This window comes from Protopterus annectens, chromosome 2.part1, assembly GCF_019279795.1.
Source record: "Protopterus annectens isolate FY-2018-M chromosome 2.part1, PAN1.0, whole genome shotgun sequence".
NCBI classification, from domain to species: Eukaryota; Metazoa; Chordata; order Ceratodontiformes; family Protopteridae; genus Protopterus; species Protopterus annectens.
In genome coordinates, this window is record NC_056729.1 from 1,337,541,169 (window position 1) to 1,337,563,621 (window position 22,453).

Consider the following 22,453-nt stretch of genomic DNA (forward strand, 5'->3'; position numbering starts at 1 on the left):
GGAGACATGCTTGGTTGAAGGAACAATCACTCCCTGATCATGTCATATCTAGATTGCTTAATGCACCCTTGGGTAAGGAACGCCTGTTTGGTGAAAAAGCAGAAGAGGTGCTCAGAAAGGTGGAGGACAAAACAAAATCTATGCAAACTGTAAATGACTTTATCCAGGTTCAACCGTTGAGGTTCAGCAGGAATTTTCCTTCTAAACACTGGTCTTTTCCTGCATCTAGCAAACAGGGGAAAAGTAAACCCTGCAGGGACAGACCACCCAGACTTCAATCACAGGGACAACAGAGAGGCAAACAGTGGACTTTTTCCACTCCAAAGCGAGGGAGTTCTAAGCCATCCCAGTATGGGAAAAACTTGCAATGACTCCCTTCCCCACCTCTGCCTCCCTCGCACCCACGCAAGACTCTCCCTCTGCAAACAAAATTGGCTATCACCCAGGACCAATGGGTACTAAACATTGTTTTTCAAGGGGTACAAATTCTCCTTCAACGAACTCCCAGTCTCAAGAGGGGTACCCAGACATACTTCCAAATCAGTGGACAGAGGCTTTAAAACAAGTAAAAACTCTCATGGCCCAAGTGGCAGTAGAACCTGCCCCCCCCCCCCCAGATCAAACAGCAAAGGCTTCTACTCCAGGCTTTTCTAGTCCCCAGAAAAGAGGGCACTTGGCACCTACATAGTGGTGCCAAAATTCAAAATGCTGACTTTGCAGCAACTGCTGCCTGTGCTAACAAAAAATGTCTGGTTAGTTACCCTAGATCTCAAAGATGCCTACCTGCACATCCCCATAAGGGAGTCCTGCAGGAAATTCCTTCGCTTCAGGGCTGGATCTCAACACTTTCAGTTCTCTGCATTACCCTTTGGCTTATCTACTGTGCCCAGGGTATTCACCAAATGTTTAGCCCCCGCCATAGCCTTTTGCAGGCAGAGAAATATTCAGATTTACCCTTGCCTGGGCAACTGCCTCATTCAGGCGGACTGCAAAGATAAGCTTTTCAAGGACTTCCTCTTTGTCAAAACCCTCCTTACCTGCTTAGGGTACACAATCAACGAGAAGAAATCCAAACAAACTCCCATCAGGAAGATAATTTTTCTTGGGAGCACTACTGGATACAACCTCCCAAATGGCCTTCCTATCCCCAGAGAAACAGGAATTCTTGCCCCTCTACTTCACCCAGTTGGCTTCCAGGAGTCACCTCACAGCAAGGAAATTCATGCAAGCCCCGGGGTACATGGCATCTTGCATCCTACTAATACTTCTAGCCAGGCTTCACATGAGAAAGCTTCAGTGGTACCTAAAGAACCTCTGTTGTCAGCACTCTCAACCCCTAGAGATCAATCTCCCTCTGATCCTCTGTATAAAGGCAGAGTTCCTTTGGTGGGCAGGGGCCTGCGCCCAGAACTAGGGCCTTCCCTTCACACTTCACCCAGGTGGCCAAGCCATTACTACTGATGCCTCAAACTTGGCTTGGGGCATTCACCTTCAGGGCAGGTGCACCCAATGTCATTGGGATGCCCGGCATCGCCCCTTATACATCAACCAGAAGGAAATGTTGGCAGTACAAAATGCCCTGGCATCCTTCCAATCCCATCTAAAGCCAGCGGTTCTCCTCATCACAACAGAGAACACCACAGTAATCTAGTACATCAGCAAGCAAGGAGGGACACAGTCCTACCCTCTTTGCCGACCAGCCATGAACCTATGGCTGATGGCATCCTCCATGGGGCTACACCTGATAGCCCAATACCGACTAACAACACTTAAGCAGAAACTTACTGGATCCCCATGAATGGTAGCTCAACAGGAAAATTTTCCAACAGCTCACCCAGGTGTGGATCTTTTTGCCTCTCACCTCAACCATCAGCTAACCATTTACTGTACCAGGGAGTACCACCACCTAGCATGGAAGGCAGACGCCTTCACCTTCCCCTGGAACTCCCTCTTTGTGTATGCATTCCCACCTCTGCCTCTTATCCCCAGAGTGCTGATCAAAGTAATGAGGAGAGGCCAAGGGCCATCCTCATTGCTCCAGACTGGCCCAGGCAACATTGGTACCCCTTACTGTGCAGCCTGACAGTAAAGCCCCCCCCTGGCAGCTCCCCCTGATCCCAGACCTCTTATCTCAGGCAGGTAGGGTGATATTGCACCCGGACTTGCAGACTTTCAAACTTTTAGCTCGGCTAATACCCTGAACTCAAGCAAGGGGTCCCTGCTAAGCAAACAGGTCTGAGACATTATCATAGAGGCTAGAAGGCCCAGCATACAAACCATCTTCTAGAAAATCCTGCACTGGTAAGGGAAAATATTTTGTAGTTGGTGCCTAACCAATAACCAGGGGCCCGTCAGGGATTTTTACCACTGATGCTCAAACACTTTGTGTGACTTACATTTCCCTGGCCTTTCTTATTCCTCTATAAAGTTTCCTCTTTTAGCCATTTCACCATGTCTGCTCTTGGATCTTTCTCTTTCTTCTCCGTCTTTGGTAAAACAGTTCTGAAAGGAGTTTTGCACTTGAGATATCCTTGTAAACAGATTGCAGCTCTGGTACCTCAACTTTGTGCTGGAAAAGTTGACAGTATCACCTTTTGAACCTGCTCATCAGGCTGATTTAATGTCCCAAACTGTACTCATTATTGTTCAGACTTCTGCATGAAGAGTATCTGATTTACAAGCTCTCATGGTGGGTGAACCTTACTTCATACTCCATAGAGACAGGGTTGCATTAACAACAAACCCCTCTTTTATGCCCAGTGTGGTTTCAGATTATACTTCAAATCAAGCCACCAGTCTCCAGTTTTTTGCCCAGACATAAAAACCTGGAAGAATGATTCTGATTGTCAACATAAACACCACACCTCAACCATCATCCAAACCTACATAGCACACACACACATATATGGAGGTCCTCAAGAAAAACATTCCTCAAATAAGAGAAGGTCCTCAAGAAAAACATTCCTCTAATAAGAGACATCTGAGACAAAAACACATGTGAACTCCACTGCCCACCATGCCACAGACCACACGTAGTCCACACACCTGTGTTTCACAGCCCCTATGGCCTAAACATAAACCCAACATATTAGTCATAGGAGACTCCATTTTGAGATGCACAGATGTGCCCCTCACCAGGCTGGATAAGGAGAAAGTCGCATTCAGTTGTTTGTCAGGTGCCAGAGTCGGCAATGTCACCCATGCACTCAAGTCTGTCAACAACAGGTACTGTTATGACTCTGTCATAGTCCATGTTGGCATGAACGACTTGAGACGTACCTCCCTGGACTACAAGAAGAGAGCCATGACAGAGCCCGCAGAATATGTGTCCCAGGGAGGTATGTTCCTAGCCTTAAGCAGCATTGTACCGTCACCCAGAATGATGCCTCAATACAAACAGAAAATAATTTACTTTAACAATTGGCTTAGTTTCTGGCGTCATTCAAGGGGGTCCAGTACCTGGGCAGCCTGGGAAGACATGATTGACAGACTATGATGCTTTGCCAGAGATGGCCTGCATCTGTCTCCCTTGGGCTTCAGGCTCCTGGCAAAGGCTCTTGCCTCCCCGATAGTGCCTTTTTAGGCAAAGCCATGAGGTCAAAACTGCCAACATGAAAATGTCATCAAAATGCAAATTACAGGTCATGCTGCTAAATACCAGGTGTCTAAACATGAAACTGCAGTCATTGCAAGCATTCTTAACCCTGGAAGATGCTGACATTTATGCAGTCGCAGAAACCTGTTTCAAAGCTGTGGAGAGCACCCCAGCCATACCAGGTTACTCATTCTGTCATACATTCAGACCCCAAACAGTGGGCAACAAAGCAAATGGAGGTGGAGTTGCAACATATATAAAAGACATACACACTAACAGGCTGGTTAAATAGTATGACTCACAGGAGACACTCCAGATACAGTTAACCATTGATAGGACCTCCATTCAAATCATGGCTAGCTATAGGCCCCCAACTTTGACCCAAAGATGCCCACTCCACCTATCTGGTCGTCTTTGAATCTATCAAGATTCAACCCTTTACCCTGATCCTGGGCAACTTTAACTATCCAACAATAGATTGGAAGAACTACTCATGCCAAAACACAAATGCCCAGAGATTCATTGATTTTGTCAGTGTAGATGCCTTGGACCAGCTGGTTGACACTCCCACAAGCGGTGAAAATATCTTGGACTTGGTATTAACCAGCATGAATAACCACTGCAGCATCCTTACAGTGTTATCCTCCCTCCTCACCATCCCTTAGATAGGGTCAAACAAAAAAAACTTCTCGAAAGCTGACTGTAACCTCCTCAGGGAAGGTATAAACAAATTCACAGCTCCCACCCCCTCAATAGGAACCGACACATATATTCAAACCTACACCAAAGTACTATATGAGGACTTGTATAGCTGCATGGAATCAGGAATACCTGATGGGACAAAATCCTCCTCCTCAAGGAAGAGTAAACATCGGCAATAAATAAACTCTATAATAAATGGAAAAAAACTGCTGTCCAGGACCAAGAAGGAGCAGGTGCCTAATTGGAAGCCATCTCTCATTAGTTTGAACAAGCAAATAAGTGCATTAGTAAAATCCTCTGAAGCACTGGCCACATCTACTAAAGACAATCACAAGGCTTTCTTTGCATATGTCCACAGTCTCAAGGGAAGCACCCAGATCTGCTCAGAACTGGTGGTCAAGGACACCACATACACTTACTCCGTAGATATAACCAACATGCTGGCAGACAGGTTCAGTGAAAACTTCACCCCTCTTTCCCCTCCCATCAGTAAATCTGGACATCCCCTGCACCTGCCCCCCTCCTCTTATCTCTAGGGAGCAAGTCATCACTGCCCTCTCAAAGGCAAAAATACATCATTCATAGGACCAGAAAAAATCACAGGCTGCATCCTACATGAACTCAGACAGGAACTTGCAGTACCATTAGACACCCTATTCAACCAAAGCCTGAGTACTGGCTTCATCCCAGTTGAGTGGAGGACAGCCACTGTCATCCCTTTGCACAAAGGTGGAGCATCCACTGATCCAGGAAATTGTAGACCCATCAGCCTAACTAGCCTGATCTGCAAGGCCATGGAGCAGCTTATCATGGATCTCATTAACACGGACATTGGCAACCTCCAAATACTTGATGCCACACTGTTTAGTTTCGTCAAGGGGAGGTCATGGCTGTTAAATTTGGTAAACTTCTTTGAGACAGTCACCAAAGCCATGAACAAGGGGAAGATGGTGCATACCGCCTACCTTGATCTGGCTAAAGCCTTCGATACTATTCCCCACTAGGGTATAATAGATGAATTCTCTCAACTAGGCATCAATCCATATGTTACCAGATGGGTAGCAAACTGGCTCACTGATATAACACACATAGTCGAAATATGGGAAGCCACCTCAAGCAGTCGACCCGTAACAAGTGGTGTACCCCAGGGATCGGTCGTGGGGCCTTTGTTGTTTGGGATATACTTTTCTGTGGTGCAGGCCAAAACCAGTGGGCTGTAGCTGACCAAGTTTGCAGATGACTGTGAACTGGGTGCTGTCATCTGTTCCCGTAGTGATGTGAACATCCTCCAAGAGGGTCTCACACAAACATATGACTGGTGCCAGAAACATGGCCTCAAACTGAATGCCAAAAAATGCATCATCATCATCCCCTTTGGGGAGAGCGACATCCCCACAAGTTATCACATTAATAACAAGGTCCTAAGTACGCAATCAGTCATGAGTGACTTGGGCACCCAGGTTGATAGCAAACTGACTTTTGACCACCATATTGCCTCCATTGTACAGAAAGCTTTCTATATGGCCTACCTCATTAGTAAGGGTATCTCATTCAGGGACACGGTGGTCATAACATCCCTGTATTCTTCCCTTATAAGGCACATTATTGAGTACAGTACCCCTTTCAGCATGTACCTCACAAAGCACATGCAGCAGCTGGAGAGACCACAGAGGTTCCTCTTCAGGAGAATCCAGGGCCTCAAACATCTGCCCTGCACAGATAGGCTAAAGACCCTGTTCCTCTATTCAGTCTCCTACAGACTCCTCAGAGGTGACCTCTGTCTGGCATCAAAGCAATTTCAGACCCGCCTTGATGAGACTGCTGCAAATCCGCAAGTCAAGCTCCACTTGAGTAACCTGCATGTGTGACCTCAACCTGGTCTGTGACTTCAATAGGACTTGGCGGGAGAGATTTGTGTCCTAGAGACTCCCCCTTCTGTGGAATAGACTCCCGCTCCACGTCAAGCAGATTACCTCATTAATGGTTTTTAAGCGCAACCTTGATAACTGGATGGGAAACAGAAAATAGACCCCTGGGCTTCCACCTGTGTCCCTGCTGGACAGTGGCATTATGTGCTGACTTGTCGGAACATAGGCAGAATTCTTGGCTAGGCTTGTAAGGGCCTCAGGGCCAATAGCCTAGTAACTTGCTATGCATATTCTATACATGCATAGGTAGCTCTGCACTATCTGGACAGAACTAAGTCCTTTAGAAAAACTGATCAGTTATTTATTTCTAAGCAACGGACAAAAGAGAGATATTGTGTGTGTAAATAAACATTTTTTCTTGTGGTTGTCTTCAGCTACCATTCCAGGTAATAGCAAGGCACATTCTACTAGAGCCTTGTCTTCGTTGACTTACTGGAAAGGGGTGAACTCTAGAAGCATTGCTACATGGTCCTCTGTGCATACTTTTACAAAGCATTACAAACTGGATTCCATTTCAAGTTTTGTTAGAAACATTCTTCAGTGGATCATGGATCTGTATCCTTCCTATTCCCAGGTTGGATAGGCTTTGGTAATCTTATCCGTAAGGCCTAAAGCTTACTGCAGCAGTGGGAATGGTGAACATCATACGTTGTGTATGTAGCACTTAATCCATAATAGTAGATGTTTGAGTTTCTCACTGCTGTAGTAGTTGCACCCTCCCTCCATCTCCCTGCCCTTGTATAAAGTTGTTGTTGTTCTGTAGTGTTCTTCGTCTTTCTGCTGTATATGTTTCTTGTTATTGTTTTTTGTTTCAGGATTGTTAGGCTCTTCTGTTTCTATATGAGGAAGAAAGTGCCAAATAAATCTTCACTGTAACTGCTGATTTCTCTTGTTGGTGCTAGCCAGTTTGCAGTCAGAGTGAAGCCAGAGCTTTGTGAAGCTGACCAATTGTTGTTTCCTGGGAAGGGAAACAAATCATGTAGCCTAAAGGCTATTGCATCAGTGAGGAATTTGAACATCTGTTGTTATGGTTAAGTGCAGCTTACACAGTTGTACTTTCTAGAAACTTTTATTTTAAGTCAGTGACCCTGTTTCCCCTTGGGATCTGTGATTTGTGCTAGAGAAACTAACTTTTCACCCTTTTGAGTCAGCAGCTTTATTGGACCTGAAGCTTGTATCTTGGAAAACTCTTTCTGGTGGGTATTACTTTTACCTAGAAGATTAGCTGTTTGTCCTTCTCTTATTTTCAGTAAGGAAAGTGTGTCCATGAAAAAAAATCCTCATTTGTGTCCAAAATGGCTGGTGAAACAAATTTAGATTAGTACATTTTATTGCCCTCCATATATCCAAATTACTTCAAATAGGGTGAACATTGATGCCCATAAGAAACTTGGATTTTACAGTGACAGAACAAAATGTGTGAAAAAGTGCCCCCAACCTTTTGTTTCATTTGCCAAAGTTCAAAGGTTTCACAGTTAGCTCTTTCTAGCTCTTTCTAAATAGGCTGACTTGAGTCTAAGTTCTGGTATCTGTAATACAGTAGATATTTGCCTTCTGATTATAGTGCTTACTCTTCAAGAGCCCATTCTTCATGGGCAATAATCGGCTTACCGGCATTTTAAGAATGCACCCTTAAATTAAATTTGTGCACCTACCTGAGCATCAACTTTGTAAGGCACAGTACTCCAGATGAGATCCCCAGACCGAGATCATCCTTTGGAGCTGCTGTTACTAGGGCTATGTGAAAATAAGTGAGATTTTTCCATTCTGATGATTAGAATGAAACTACAAAGACCAGATAAAATTTTGCATACTTGGTAACAATATATCGGTACTGGCGGTTTTGTCTTCATTCCAGATGATACTGGAAAGTTTTACAGTAAACTCGAAGTTAACATTAGTATAAGGTACAATATCAGGCCTTTTTTTAAAAGCAACTCTCAAGCAACCTGAAGTACAGTTATCCGGCATCTACCAATCCCAATGGGTGCCGGTTAACTGAGAGTTTACTGTAGTAGCTTTAAAACTGGTGTGTTCTTTTCTCCTGTTAGTTGTAATCATTGATGCATCTTGGTGCAGAGCAGTAGAGATCTGGCCCATTCTTAGGATGAGAAGTTAAACTGAAAAAAGAAACAACTCACAATACCCATAAAACGGTACTAGCTTGAGAGAAGAAGCAGTGACCACGTCTGTACTCTGGTATTATCGAAATTTTTCTTGATATAGCTTCATTATTGCAGCATTTTCTCTCCAGTTGTATGGGGTCTGTTCTACCCCACTCACAGCATTTACAACTTTTAACATTCAATTGATTGTATACATGCCCTTATAGTTTTCTTACATATATATGGTGATGATTTATTTGTCTGTAAACATAATTTAATTGTCGAGCTTGTGTCCCCAGGCTTCTTCTGAAAGGCATTATTGCATAGTCTGACTTTCTTAGTAGATAAATGGCAAATAACAAATAAGGGAAGCTTTAGCTTCAATTTATAGAACTTATCCCTATGCTGTTTAAAAAACTGAAGCAAGGCTACAAGCATGTGAACATAGTAATAATGCAGATTAAAACTTTTTTCAATATGAAGAGCTGTTCGGATTGTAGGTACTCTGAAATAAACACACCCAACAGTTCTAATAAAATGTTGTTGTTATTGTGTCTTTTGGCTTTTCGTGGTTAGCGGTCCGCTAATGATTGGCAGTAGATTTTTACGTGCCGAGTTGCCAGCCCTGACGCACAACCTTCAACGAAGGTACGCCCATTCACGCACGTCTCCACACAGAAGATGCTCTAGCTGAGAATCAAACAGGACAACGTCTTACTGTGAGGCGACAACGCTACCGCAGCACTACCACCGCAGTCGAGCAGTTCTAATAAAGTAATTGGTTAAAAAAAAAACAATAAAAATTCTTCAAAGTGAAATCTCAAACCAGGTGCCAGAGATTTAACAGATTTTGAACTATAAAAAGCAATCCATTAAAATCAAACACTGCAGAACACATTATTCAGTTTCATGATAAAATAAAAATAATGGTTAGAGAGTAGACCAAGCCATGCAGAGTTGTAACAATGTAGCAATGTAACTGCACAAGATTTAACTATTTCAACATAGATACAGACAACAAACAGTCAAAAGCTGAAAAGACCCTTTAGCTGGAAAATCAACAAGCACCATTCAGATGTTTCAGTAGATTATCCATAACCAGCCTGCCTGAGTAAAAATTGAATGATCCACAGCAATCATGTCAAATTATCCTTAGCAACTCTGAGACCTGAACCAAGGCTTATGGCCAGTTAAAATGTTTTAAAGCATGAAAGGTGCTAAACAATCCATTTCCCTTTCCTGCACCTAGCAGACAGGGGCACGGTAAGCCCCGCAGGGACAGACCACCCAGATCCCAATCCCAGGGACAGCAGAGAAGCATACAGTGGACCACCTCCACTCCAAAGGCAGTGAGTTCTAAACCATCCCTCTATGGCAGGAACTCACAGTGACTCCCTCTCCCCCCTCTGCCCTCATTTCACTCACCAAAAACTAGGAGGAAGGCTTTCCCTTTGCAAAGAAAATTGGCTCTCTGTTGCAAAGGACCAATGGGTCTTAAAGATAATTTTTCAGGGACACAAATTCTCCTTCAACGAACTCAATTCCAAGAGGTACCCAGGCCTACCTCCAAATCAGTGGGCAGAGGCCTTGAAACAAGTCATATCCCAAGGGGCAGTAAAACCTGTCCCCCCAGATCAAACAGGCAAAGGCTTTTATTCCAGGCATTTCCTGGTTCCTAGGAAAGAGGGCACTTGGCGCCCCATCCTGGATTTATCCATTCTGAACACCTTCTTGGTGGTCGCAGAATTCAAAATGCTCACTTTGCAGCAGCTGCTGCCTAAGCTGACAATGCCTGGTTAGTTAAACCTAGACCTAAAAGATGCCTACCTCCACATCTCCATAAGGGAATCCTGCAGGAAATTCCTTCGCTTCATGGCAGGCTCACAACACTTTCAGTTCTCTGCGCTACCTTTTGACTTATCTACTGCTCCCAGGGTATTCACCAAATGCTTAGCCCTGGTCATAGCATTTTGCAGACAGAAAAATATACAACTTTACCCTTATCTGGATGACTGCCTCATTCAGGCAGATTGCAAAGAAAAACTTCTCAAGGGCCTCTTCTTTGTCAAAACCATCCTAACCTCCCTAGTGTACACCCTCAACGAGAAAAAAATCAAAGCATACACCCTCCAGGAAGATAATTTTTTTGGGACCACTGCTGGACACAGCATCCCAAATAGCCTTCCTATCCCCAGAAAAACAGGGTTTCCTGCCTGTCCGTTTTACCCAGTTGGCTTCCAGAAGTCACCTCATGGCGAGGAAGTTCCTGCAAGCCTTAGGGTACATGGCATCTTGCTTCCTAATTCTTCTAGCCAGGCTTCACATGAGAAAACTTCATTTGTACCTAAAGAATCTTTGGTATCAGCGCACTCAACCTCTAGAGACCCCCCCCCACCTCTGATCTCAGGGCTGATGGGCAGGGGCCTGTGCCCAGAACGAGGGACTCCCCTTCTCCCTCTGCCCAACAGGACAGACCATCACCAGTGACACCTCAGACATAGCTTGGGGCACTCACCTAGAGGGAAGGTGCATCCAAGGCCTTTGGGATTCCCAGCACCTTCCCTTACACATCATCCAGAAAGAAATGATCATCCAGAAAGAAATGATGGCAGTGCAAAAGGCTCTGACAGCCTTCAAACCCCATCTCAAGCCAGGAGTTCTCCTTATCAAAACAGACAACACCAGAGTAATGTGGTACATCAACAAACTGGGAGGGACCCAATCTTACCCTCTGTGCCGGCTTGCCATGAACCTATGGCTGACGGCCTCTTCCATGGGACTCCACCTGATGGCACAATACCTTCCAGGGATCAACAACACCCTGGCGGACCACTTAAGCAGAAACCTACTGGACCCCCCATGAATAGCAGCTCCACAGGAAAATCTTTTTACTGCTCACCCAGGTGTAGGGGACCCTGGAGATAGATCTCTTTGTTTCTCACCTCAGCCATCAGCTGAGAAAATTCTGTACCAGGGAGTATCACCACCTAACATGGAAGTTGGATGCCTTGACCTTTCCCTGGAACACCATCTTTGTGTACGCATTCATTCCTCTGCCTCTTATTCCCAAGGTACTGATCAAAATAAGGGAGGAGAGACCAAAGGCCATCCTCATTGCTGCAGATTGGCCCAGGCAACATTGCAGAAGTCCAGGTGGCAACTTCCAAGATGTCCCTAGTGGGAACTCCTCTGAGGAATGCTGTGGAAGTGGAGGCTGCCCTTGTGGAATGGGTACGAATTGACTTGGGTGGGGATTTCCCGTGCAGTTTGTAGAAGCAATGGATGCATCTGGGGATAGGAGGGGCATTTGGGGTGCTGTGTCCAGCAGTGCTCCTAAAAATATGATCTTCCTGGGGGGTGTTTGCTTTGATTTATTCTCGTTGATGGTGTACCCTAAGGAGGTTAGGAGGGTTTTGACAAAGAAGAGGTCCTTGAAGTTTTTCCCTTACTGCGCAGCCTGGCCTTACAGCTTCCCAGGCAGCTTCCCCTGATCCCAGACCTCTTATCTAAGATGGGGGGGGGGGATGCTGCACCTGGACTTGCAGACTCTCAAACTATTAGCATGACTAATTCTCTGAAGGCAAACAAGGGACCCCTGTTAAGCAAAACAGGTCCTAGACATTATCACAGAGGCTGGAAGGCCCAGCACCAATAAATCTTGCGCAGGAAAATGGAAAAGATTCTGCTCCTGGAACCAGTCCAAAGGGGGCAATACCTCACAACCTTCCATCCCTCTTATCCTGGACTACCTAGCAGAGCTACTTAATAGTGGCCTCTCTTTCTCCTCTGTTGAAATCCACTCCACTGCCATTTCAGCCCATTTTGATACAGAACAGCCCCTGTTCTCCCATCCTTTGATTAAACAATTCATCAGAGGGGCTTCCAATATCAGACCTCCCAGAAGGCCACCCACTCCAGCCTGGGACCTGAACTCCATTTTGGAAAAGGTAACTTTTCCACCCTTCGAACCTGCTGCTTCAACAAAACTAAGATTCCTGTCATGGAAGACTGCCTTTCTCCTAGCTATTAACTCAGCCAGAAGGCATTCAGAACTTCAGGCACTGATGGCCATTGAGCTCTTCATCATCTTTCATGCAGACAGGGTCTCCCTGAGGACTAACCCCTGCTTTATGCCCAAGGTGGTATCTAATGTAACTCTCAACCAGGCCATACATTTACCTGCCATCTTTCCCAACCCCCCCAAAACAAGGGGGAAAGAATTCTGCATTCATTAGATGTGCACCGTCAGCTCAGATACTATCTGGACCATACTAAACCCTTCAGGAAATCAGACCAATTTCTTGTCAGCTTTGCCCCAGGGGAAGAGGGGAAGCCCATCTGTAAACAAACCATTTCTAAATGGATATCACACTGCATTCATTGCTTCTACAAATTGCATGAGAAATCCCCAACTAAGTCTATTTGAACCCATTCCACAAGGGCAGCCTCCACTTCCACAGCATTCTTCAGAGGAGTTCCCGCCAAGGACATCCTGGAAGCTGCCACCTGGACTTCTGTCCATACTTTTACCAAGCATTACCACCTACCTCTTTTTTCTAAAGCTAGGGCAAGGTTTGCTTCTCCAGTTCTGCAGGACATGCTGACCAACTTCTAGGTCTCCTTCTAATCCTGCCATCCCTCTCCTCAACTTTTGGAAACCTCATGACTGCAACAGTGAAACACAAAGAACATAGTACAGTTGTGTACACTTACCATAAATGTAGATGTTTGAGTGTATTCAGTGTTGCAGTCCTGGTTTCCCACCTCATTCCCCCTTATATCTTCTTTTCTTAGGGAGACCTAGTTTCTATCAGTGGCTTTTAGCCACTAGGTCCACTTTACCTTATGCGCTGGGGCCTCTGACTGGTTAGGGCAAGAAAAACTGATGTAATGGCATCGGCTGCCTTCCTTTATTGCACTGACAACCTGATGTCAGACGGCAAGCAACAGTAGCCGACACAGAAAATCTTGACTCTGGTATTCAGGCCGGCCGAGGGCTACCACAGCAGGGATAACCCACAAGTGATAACTGCAACAGTGAATACACTCGAACATCTACAGTTATGGTAAGTGTACACAACTGTACTTTTGATGGATTGAAAATTGGAACTTGGGTTCCTTTTGTGGATGTCATAATAGATATTTCAGATAGGAAATCTATGAAAACAGGTCTGTAGAAAATTTGATCAAGGTATGCAATTTTTACATGGACAGAGTTCCATCCTCCCCACACCCTTCAAGCCATCCCTTTTGGAGAGTTTCTCCAGTTATCTAGGTTATGTAATACTGAAAGAGATCTTAAATATGAGTTGGGTCGAACTTTGGATATGTTTAAAAATAGGGGCCATGATGAAAAAGTAATCTGTTAACAGTTGGGAGAGATTTTTGGGGAAAGGTCGTGGAAGTAGCAGAATCTATAGGGGAGGACCATTACTGAAAAACATGTATAGTAGAGAGAAAGATGAAACTACTTACTTTGCTACAACATATAGTTGCTTTAGTTCTAAAGTAACACATCGGGTAAAACATTTTTGGAAATATTTAACGTATTCAAAAGATGTTTTAAAATGGTTAGACAAGAAATTAGTTATTTCTTATAGGAAAGGAAAGAACGTATATAATTTCTTAGTGAGAAGTGGATTTAGTGTCCTCCCATGCTGTGTGGCACATTTACCTGTAGCAGGTATAAGGCCTGTATATATGTGACCAAATAATTTTCTAAAATCAATAACATATCTTTTAGAGTATGTGACTATTTTAGTAGTAACAGAGAAGGTGTTGTGTATGCCCTGAGATGCCCCTGTAACAAATTTTATATTGGGGAGGCTAAGAGGTCTTTTAAAACTAGATGCCGGAACATGAGAGATATTTTTAATAAAAAAAAAAAGTAGAAAGTTCGATAACTGTACACTTCATGTTTCATCAGGGGGATAGTAAGGGATTACAGGACTCTATATTAAAAAAATAAAAGTTTCTCCTTTTGATTTAACTTTGTTCTTTAAAGAATCAACCTACATTCTAAAATTTGATACTGTTATCTCCTAAAGGGTTAAATGAGGAATGTAATTGGGAGATTGTTTATTCAATTTAATTGTATAATAATTGTTTTATGTATTTAAGGCAAGTGATTTGTGCTGTGTTTTACTCCTTGAAGGCTTTGGCCGAGACATCAGAGTTTTATTAAATTCATTTGGTATACTGGCTGGTTGTTTCTGTCTGATATAGTTTCTCCAGTTGTTGCAGTTTCAAAAGTTAGGGTGCTACTTTGATATGATGAGGGATCTTGCTTGGATCAATAGAATGTATATTGGTGGTACTACCTGTTATTTTAGAGTTGCACAGAAGGTTAAGCAGTGTGGAGTAATTTGCATCCTTGTAAGCTAAGCATATCACTAGGTGGAGGTTTGTAGGAGACTGAGTAGAGTGATGGGGCTTTTAAACATTTTCTGTAGCTTGGGGAGAATGTAACTGAGATTTTCTACTTCAGGATGCCTTATGTTTTTCCTCTTGCGTATGTCTGGATAGACACATGACAAAGTGGGCATTACATGCTGTTGTGATCCTGGTAATGGAGGAACAGGAAGGAACAACTGGACCTGGGAGGTTGTCTTCATCTTTTTAATTGCACTAGTTAGAAGGGTTTCCTAATGGTAGTTGATACGTGGTAGTCAAAAGAGACAGTAAGTTTTTCACAGTGTACCTAGATGTCAAGACTAGTTGTAAAGTAGATACTGGTGTTTGTGTGTGCGTGTTCCTAAAGAGCGCAGTACCCTTGTGGAGGAGCTTGGAGATTTCCCTCAGCAAGAGGAGGGTCATTTTCTCATGCCATGAACAGAAAACTACTATACGTTACAGTTAAAAGCTTTTAGGCAGATTTTCATAGCAAGGAAACTGAAAATGTGAATTTTAATTGGAGGTTGCTCCTTTTAGATTTTATGTTTCGTTTCAGGTATGTATCAAATTGTTTATTTATGGAAATTTGTAGCAACTTTAGGTTAAACAAGAAATAAAAAAGATGTTTTTTAAATCTTGCAACACAGAATAAACAGAGGAGACATCCAGCCATGTGAAGCACTGCAGGGTGTCCCCCAGAATTTGTAATTTTGAAAGATTTTTTTTTTGTTTGATCGTACGTGATAGTTGGCATGTTGTTTTATGTTACCAGATTTGTTATCTGTAGATTTTTTTTTCTTAATTTATGACTGTATGATGCCTTGAGCTGTTGGAAAGCATACCATGTTTCTATGCCATTCATTTATTCCTGACAACTGATTGATATAGAGAACTGCATTTTTTTACTTAACATTTGAATTTTAAACTTGTCTAGATAGTTGCATTTTTTTTGTAGTTAACCTCTGAAATTTCAGAGTTATTTTGTGTTAAAGGTGTCCAGATGTTGAACAGTCTTTTTCTGGAAAGTGTCAGCAATTTTTATGCCAGATTTGTAAAAATAATAGACAAAACCTTGTTAGTGCAAGTACTGTGTTAATATCTGAATTAATATTTCTCTCTTTTGCAGGTACAGTTTCAGAAACTTCAACAGTTACAGCTGGCACAGACCCGGGCTCAGTACTATGGGGGTTCTTTGCCAAATGTTAACCAGATTGGAAATAATACAACTGATTTTCAAGTAAGCTTCAGTTATAATTAAGTAGCTCATTAAGTGTATTATATTGTATGCATGCTTGCTGTTACAGATGATCAGAATGGAAGCCCTTAAGCCATGATAAATGGAGTGATGTATGTGATTTTATGTTCATTTTTGAACAGCTCAGTTTCACTAGAATGTTTTCTTTTTTAAAGTATTGTGAACATCTCTCCCCTTGTGGAAGGGTTAGTAAGTCCATTATATATATATATATATATATATATATATATATATATATATATGTATGTATATATATGTGTGCGTTTAGCACTTTATGTTGTTATTAGCAGTCTCTTGGCCGTAGTTTTATTACTAAACTTAGACCACTTGTGTGGTCACAGCCCCCTTTCTTGGTAATTGTTTTAGTTTCCTAACAGTTTGATAGCATATGTCGTAAAGATGAGATCCAAATGTGACAGTGTGACATCATAAGATAGCACCATTTAGGAACTATTGCCATAAGATTATGTATTTTGCAAATAATAAACTAGACATCCCTGATGTGTTGAAGTATTCTGTGATTTTTCACAGGAAAATTAAGCAAGCCCAGATTTGTTTTAATGTATATAGATATATGGCTGTGTGTGTGTGTGTGTGTGTGTGTGTGTGTGTGTGTGTGTGTGTGTATTATATATACACATACACGTACACACAGACACACGTGTGTAGGGGTGAGTGAGGGAGACTGTAATAAACTGGGAGAAGGTTATTGGACTTTAAAAAAGAGATACATGACATATAAATAAGGCTGTATTGGAGTTTTATTACATTAACAAGAATGTGTGTAAATGCTATTATCTGGTAAAAGTAAAAGCCACTGCATTGTTTGCCTTTCTTTGTTGAAGTGTAATGTGTAAAACAGAATGTGTAAAATGGTATGTAGCTATTTTTTTTTATTGTGGAAGCATGTTGAAATTTTAAGTCTTGCTTCTTTTTTTACGCGTATGTACTATGGATTCTTCTGTTTGGAGATTGCGACACTAAGTCACATGATGATTTCCTTTTTTTTTTTTCATTTGTTAATTTTGGCTAACTGATGGCAGCGTACCTTAAATCTTGGGAAGGAGGGAGTTGGTGCTGGTGAGTTACCATTTACTCCCCCACCTATTTTGTATTCTGTATGTATGTCTTTATGTCAATGTGTGTAAAGTAATTTTTGACAAGTTTCAATTACTGCTTGTAAGATTACAGTGAAAAGCACTAGGTTCTATCTGAGGTTGACTAAATCCCTGGGAGCCAGTAATTTTAACTTTGATTTGTAGCAGGGCAGTGTGGAGCTTATTTGGGTGTTGCATGACTTAACTCTTACCCAAGGCAACAGTTTACAGAATATACCCTTAAAGCCAATTTACTTTTGTATTCTAACTGGTACCAGTGGTGAGAGCCAAACCCCATATTGCTGGATCCATTGCTCATTCATATATTGATGGCAATGTTGTGAGAGTTAGAATCAGTACCCTGTATCCATTGCATATAAATTGGAAGCGGGGGTTGGAATTATGCCACTATTCTTCACACCTTATTTGGAAAGTAGTGGTTGGAGCTTACAAATGAGACTTGTGTTGTTTGTAAAACTTGTGTGGTTATAAACACGTGTACCCCCTTCCAGCATCAGTATCCCCCTTTTTTCCCGTTTTTTTCATTGGGTCAGGTAGTCACATCAACATTGACCATCACATGGAGCCACTGTTACACTGCCAACCATACTGTAACTTATACAGCAGTGTATCTTGCACTACACTTTCTTTTATTTTCTAGTCATAGTTTTCAGAAAATGGGCAAAATGAGCTCTGTGTATCAGTGTCTAGCTAACTGAAGAGTGCAAAGCCAAAGAGATTTCATATGCCAGTATGTCCATACAGGACATAACATTATGTGCAGCTGCAAGGCAGTCCACTAAAACTGGAGGCAGCCAGCTAATGGCTTCCAGTGTAGATTATGCAGAAAAAATAACTAATTTCATCCATATATGGTCTCAGAAAACAGAATTAAAGAGACTGGAGTTCTAGATGAAATGCTTGGGACTTGAAGCAGCCTATAGACTGTGGCAGTTTGAGCTGCAAAGTGATGGAGTGTGAGAGTGAACAAAGGCTGGAATTTCTGTAAGGGAGAAGGAGCTACAAGCTGAGGAAAGAGAACTGATGCTGTCATGAGAGAGAGAGACTTGTCTTTTATGAAGTGCAAGTAACTACTGGATGGGAAACCTGAACCTTAGATGTCAATGTCTGTACAAGATTGTTATCTTAGTATAAATGGGTGTGAGTTTAATAGTTTCATTCAGACACTTTAAATTATATATATTTAATGCCAAATTAATCAGAGTAATGAACTCCTCTTCTCATAGGTAAGGCAGTGCAGACTCTGTTAAAAATGAATAATGTTGCTTTATTAAAATATGATAAAATTCAGACAGTTTATTTGAATATTTTGAACTGGCTCCTGAAGCTTATATAAAGGATTCTGAGAATGTAAAAGAATGGTAGGTGACAGCGTAGGGGATTATATTACAGAAATAAAGACTTACTTTCACAGATGGTTGAGTGGATGTTAGTCAACTAGGTTTGAAATGCTCCGAGTCTCTCTTGATAAGGGAGCAAATACTCAATGTTGTGGCATAACGATCAGACATAATAATCTAATTAGCAAATCAGGAGTGTTGTATGCCTGACAAAAATGGGTAAAAACATGATCGCTATGTACCCAGCAGGGCACAACTGCATATGAAGAGGGTTCCCAACCCAACACGTGTAATGGAACAAATGCAGGGCAGTCTTAATCTTCATAGTAGATTGCACAGGCAAAATGAGACCACAGTGGCTCGAGTACCTGACAGGGTCTTGGAATAAATTGTTTTCAGTGTGTAACTTAATTGGACATATAGACAAGTTATCCACAGTGACAAGATGGGGAACCAAAACCATGCGAGGCAAAAAAAAAAAAAAAAAAACTACACAGTAGTGGTAGGCAGTTGTGAAACTGCTGATGCTTCTAATTATTGTAAGGGCTTGCTCAGTCTTAATAGAATATAGAGAAACTGATTCTGAGATCAAATTGTTGTTGCAGACTCTCCCTGCCTACTTTACTCCTGCATGCTAACCCTAATGTTAATTCTGCATTCCCAGGTCTCCCCTGTGGTAGAGCTTGTTGCTGTGATGTTTTTACCAAGAATGAGCAAGCCACATTTGTCTTTTTACTTCATTACTGCGGTGGTGGTGCTGCGGTAGCGTTGTCGCCTCACAGTTAGACGTTGCCCGTTCGATTCTCAGTTAGAGCGTCTTCTGTGTGGCGACATGTGTGAATGGGCGTTCCTTCATTGAAGGCTGTGCGTTAGGCCCAGCAAGCCAGCACGTAAAACTCTACTGCCAATCATTAGCGGACCGGAGTTCCGCTGTGGCGACCCCTAACCGGGAAAAGCCGAAAGACACACACACACACCACTCTGGTTGGCTTCTGCAGTTCTACAACTAGTAATCCAGCATGGATCATTGAGGGGGGCAATCAGGACCCAAATGTATGCTGTGGAGTTGACTACTCTCAAGCTTTTGTATAAGTTTGATAAAAGAAAGAACAGCTGCTAAATTGTTATGGTCATTTTGTCACGGATTTAAATGCAGGATTAGTTTTAGTGGCAGAACTCAAAGATATATTTTTGTACTCTGTTTTATTTCTGAATATTGCAGTGCTGTGAAAGTACTTGTCATGCTGGAGATAGTACTTTTTAGGGACACTATTTTTGGGTTCACTTTCCAGTTTTATGATTTAGATCACTGGAATGCCTTCCCCTTAGTAGCCAGTATAATTTTCTGTTATTTTATTATCTGTATTATAACTTACATTAATTTTTTAGTTGTCTCTCAGTATTGCAAATATTTGCATTATTAGTGAGCTAAATCATTTTTTCAGAAAGTCTTTCATTACATCTTTTAAACTTCAGGGCAGTTAAGATGATTGTAGAATTACATGCAGCGAAATGGTCTCTCAGAACTGAATCAGTCTGAATTATTTCATTGAATTTGTTTAGGTTCTCATGATCATTTTTTAAGAGATAAATTGTTAAAGGAGGCAGCACAGTGACATAGTATTTGTTTCCATATAGCGTTTTAGTTCTCCATTTTGATTCCTAGCTGGAGTGATTTCTGTGCTAAGGGTGCATGCCCTCACAGTGTCTGAATGCTTTATTATTTTGAGGTATTGCAGCTCTCTCCCATATCCCAAATACATGCTGTTAGGTGACTTGCTGATCCCCTGAATTACGTGTGTGTGTGTGTGTGTGTGTGTGTGTGTGTGTGTGTGTGTGTGTGTGTGTGTGTGTGTGTGTGTGTGTGTGTCAGGGTATAGGTCAGATTCCCATCCAGGATTGCTTCTCAGACTAGAATTCATCTCCCCTGTGACCCAGAATAGAATAAAGCAGGTACTTAATGAATGTAATTATTAAGCAGTACATGCATTGTGTTATTCTTTCCAACTTTGCTGTCTGGCAGTTGCCTTTGTTGCAAAGATTTCTTCAAGGCTTTTCCTTTCAATTCTCTATTGTTTCCTAATTTTTCATGGTTTTTCCCTATTGTGAAATGAATTAGTCCTTTTGTGATCTGCTTTCTAACAAGTTCTTTTATGAGCACAATGTTCCACTGAAAACTGGTCTTTTACAAAAGCTGTACCTGTGAACAGCAGCCAATTGGGGTTATTTGTTGTTGTGCAATAGCCCATGGACATCGGATTGTGTCCTCTGTCACTCAAACAGCAGGAGCTGTGCCATACGTAAGTCTGCTGAGAACTGGCCCAGTGCAAAAGCTGTACCTGTGAGCAGCAGCCAGCTGGGATTATTTGTTATTGTGCTATAGCTTGTGCCCATCAAGTTGTGTCCTGCGTCACTCAAACAGCAGGAGTTCTACTGCATATCACTCCACTGAGAGCTGACTGCATGCAAAAGCTGTATCTTTGGGCATCAATCAATAGAGATTATTTGTTGTTGTTGTGCAGTATCCTGTAATCAGATTGCATTCCTTGTCAAACAAGAGACACTCTGCTGCACATCACTCCATTAAGAACTGATGATATGCAAAAGCTGTACCTGTGAGCAAAAACAAACTTAGATTATTTGTTATTGTGCAGTGTAAGTGAGTTTAACATGATGAACCTAATTGTATGTTAACATAAAGTGTCAGATATTTAAAACTCTGTGCTGGACAGTGGCTGAAACATCCACCGAGGGACTAGTCCTTATACTGTCTGGACCACTGACTTACTTGGTCAGTGTCCAGTCATGTGGGATTTAGGTTACACTATCTAAACCACTTATATCTTCCTATTAGGTCTCCGATTTCAGTAACAGAGAAAACATGTTTGCTTTGTGTTTCCATGCCAGTTAAAAACTGGTTGCTTTCTGAATTAAAGGGCTTCCCAGGTCAGGTAACCCATGCTATGCTTGGCTTCACTTCATTCCTCATACTTCCTCCCAATTCCCACCCACCAACCCTTACTTCCAGCATATACTACTCATCTCCACTTAATGCATGTGACACATAATCCCTGTGTCTCTTCAAGCTCCTTTACTGCCATCATAGAATCGCTCTTCTTTTTCTTCACTTCACTACCTATCATATCTCTTTCATGTGAGTAAATATTGCCCATAATAACCCAAATTTACTACATCATAACTCACCACATCTGTAGCAAAATATCACTGTACCTCTAATTTCTCTGACCTTTTCTACTGCAGGTATGTCAATTTGAAGTATTTACCAACATTATTCAACAAGAAACTGTTATACTAGGGGACCTCAAATTAAATTGGCAGCTGTTTAGCAGTGACAATTCCTCCAGAATTGATTAGTTTATATGGCTTTACACAGCCGATTACCTTCAACACACTAATCAATAAAATGTCTGACAAACACTTAACTTGAAATTGGATACTTACCAATTAACCAAGCACAATTCAGATATTTGGATGTCTGACAGTCATAATAAGTGACCACCTTACCACCAGTGTAGTCAGAAACCACATTACCCAATCCAAAAACACAATAAATAACCAAATATATACAACAGCAAAATTTATCAAAGACACCTTTGTCAATACTCTGACCCAATATAACTGGAACATATTAAAATCCATGCCACTTGATACTTTCATCTCACACTTTAATGAAACTTTTTAGAAATATTCTTAATAACCTAGTCCCTAGATGAACAGTCAGTCAACTCAAACCCTACACCATGGCTAACTAAAGAAACTAAAAACATGCTTCAAACAGACAAAGCCTGGAAAGAGTGGCATAAAAGCAGAACATTAAATACATTTCTTACATTTAGGCATCTCAGAAATCTTACTATGGACCACATTAAAATGCAGATCTTTTTTTTTGTCATCACTAAACAATTGAATACATCCCAACCAAACCACCACACCCTGTCCTTCTACTTCTAACACTGCTGACTCAATACCATCTCAGTTCAGCTCCTACTTTATATA

The 22,453-nt window shown here is 42.0% G+C and overlaps 1 protein-coding gene across 1 annotated transcript in view; it reads left to right on the forward strand.

Annotated features, from left to right (window-relative positions):
- CRTC3 (CREB regulated transcription coactivator 3) overlaps positions 1–22,453 on the forward strand; it is a 1,604,530-nt gene that overhangs the window by 98,436 nt on the left and 1,483,641 nt on the right. Inside the window, exon 3 of the mRNA XM_044063561.1 lies at positions 15,850–15,960. Within this exon, the coding sequence (XP_043919496.1) occupies positions 15,850–15,960 (111 nt within the window). The remainder of the gene's footprint in view (positions 1–15,849; positions 15,961–22,453) is intronic.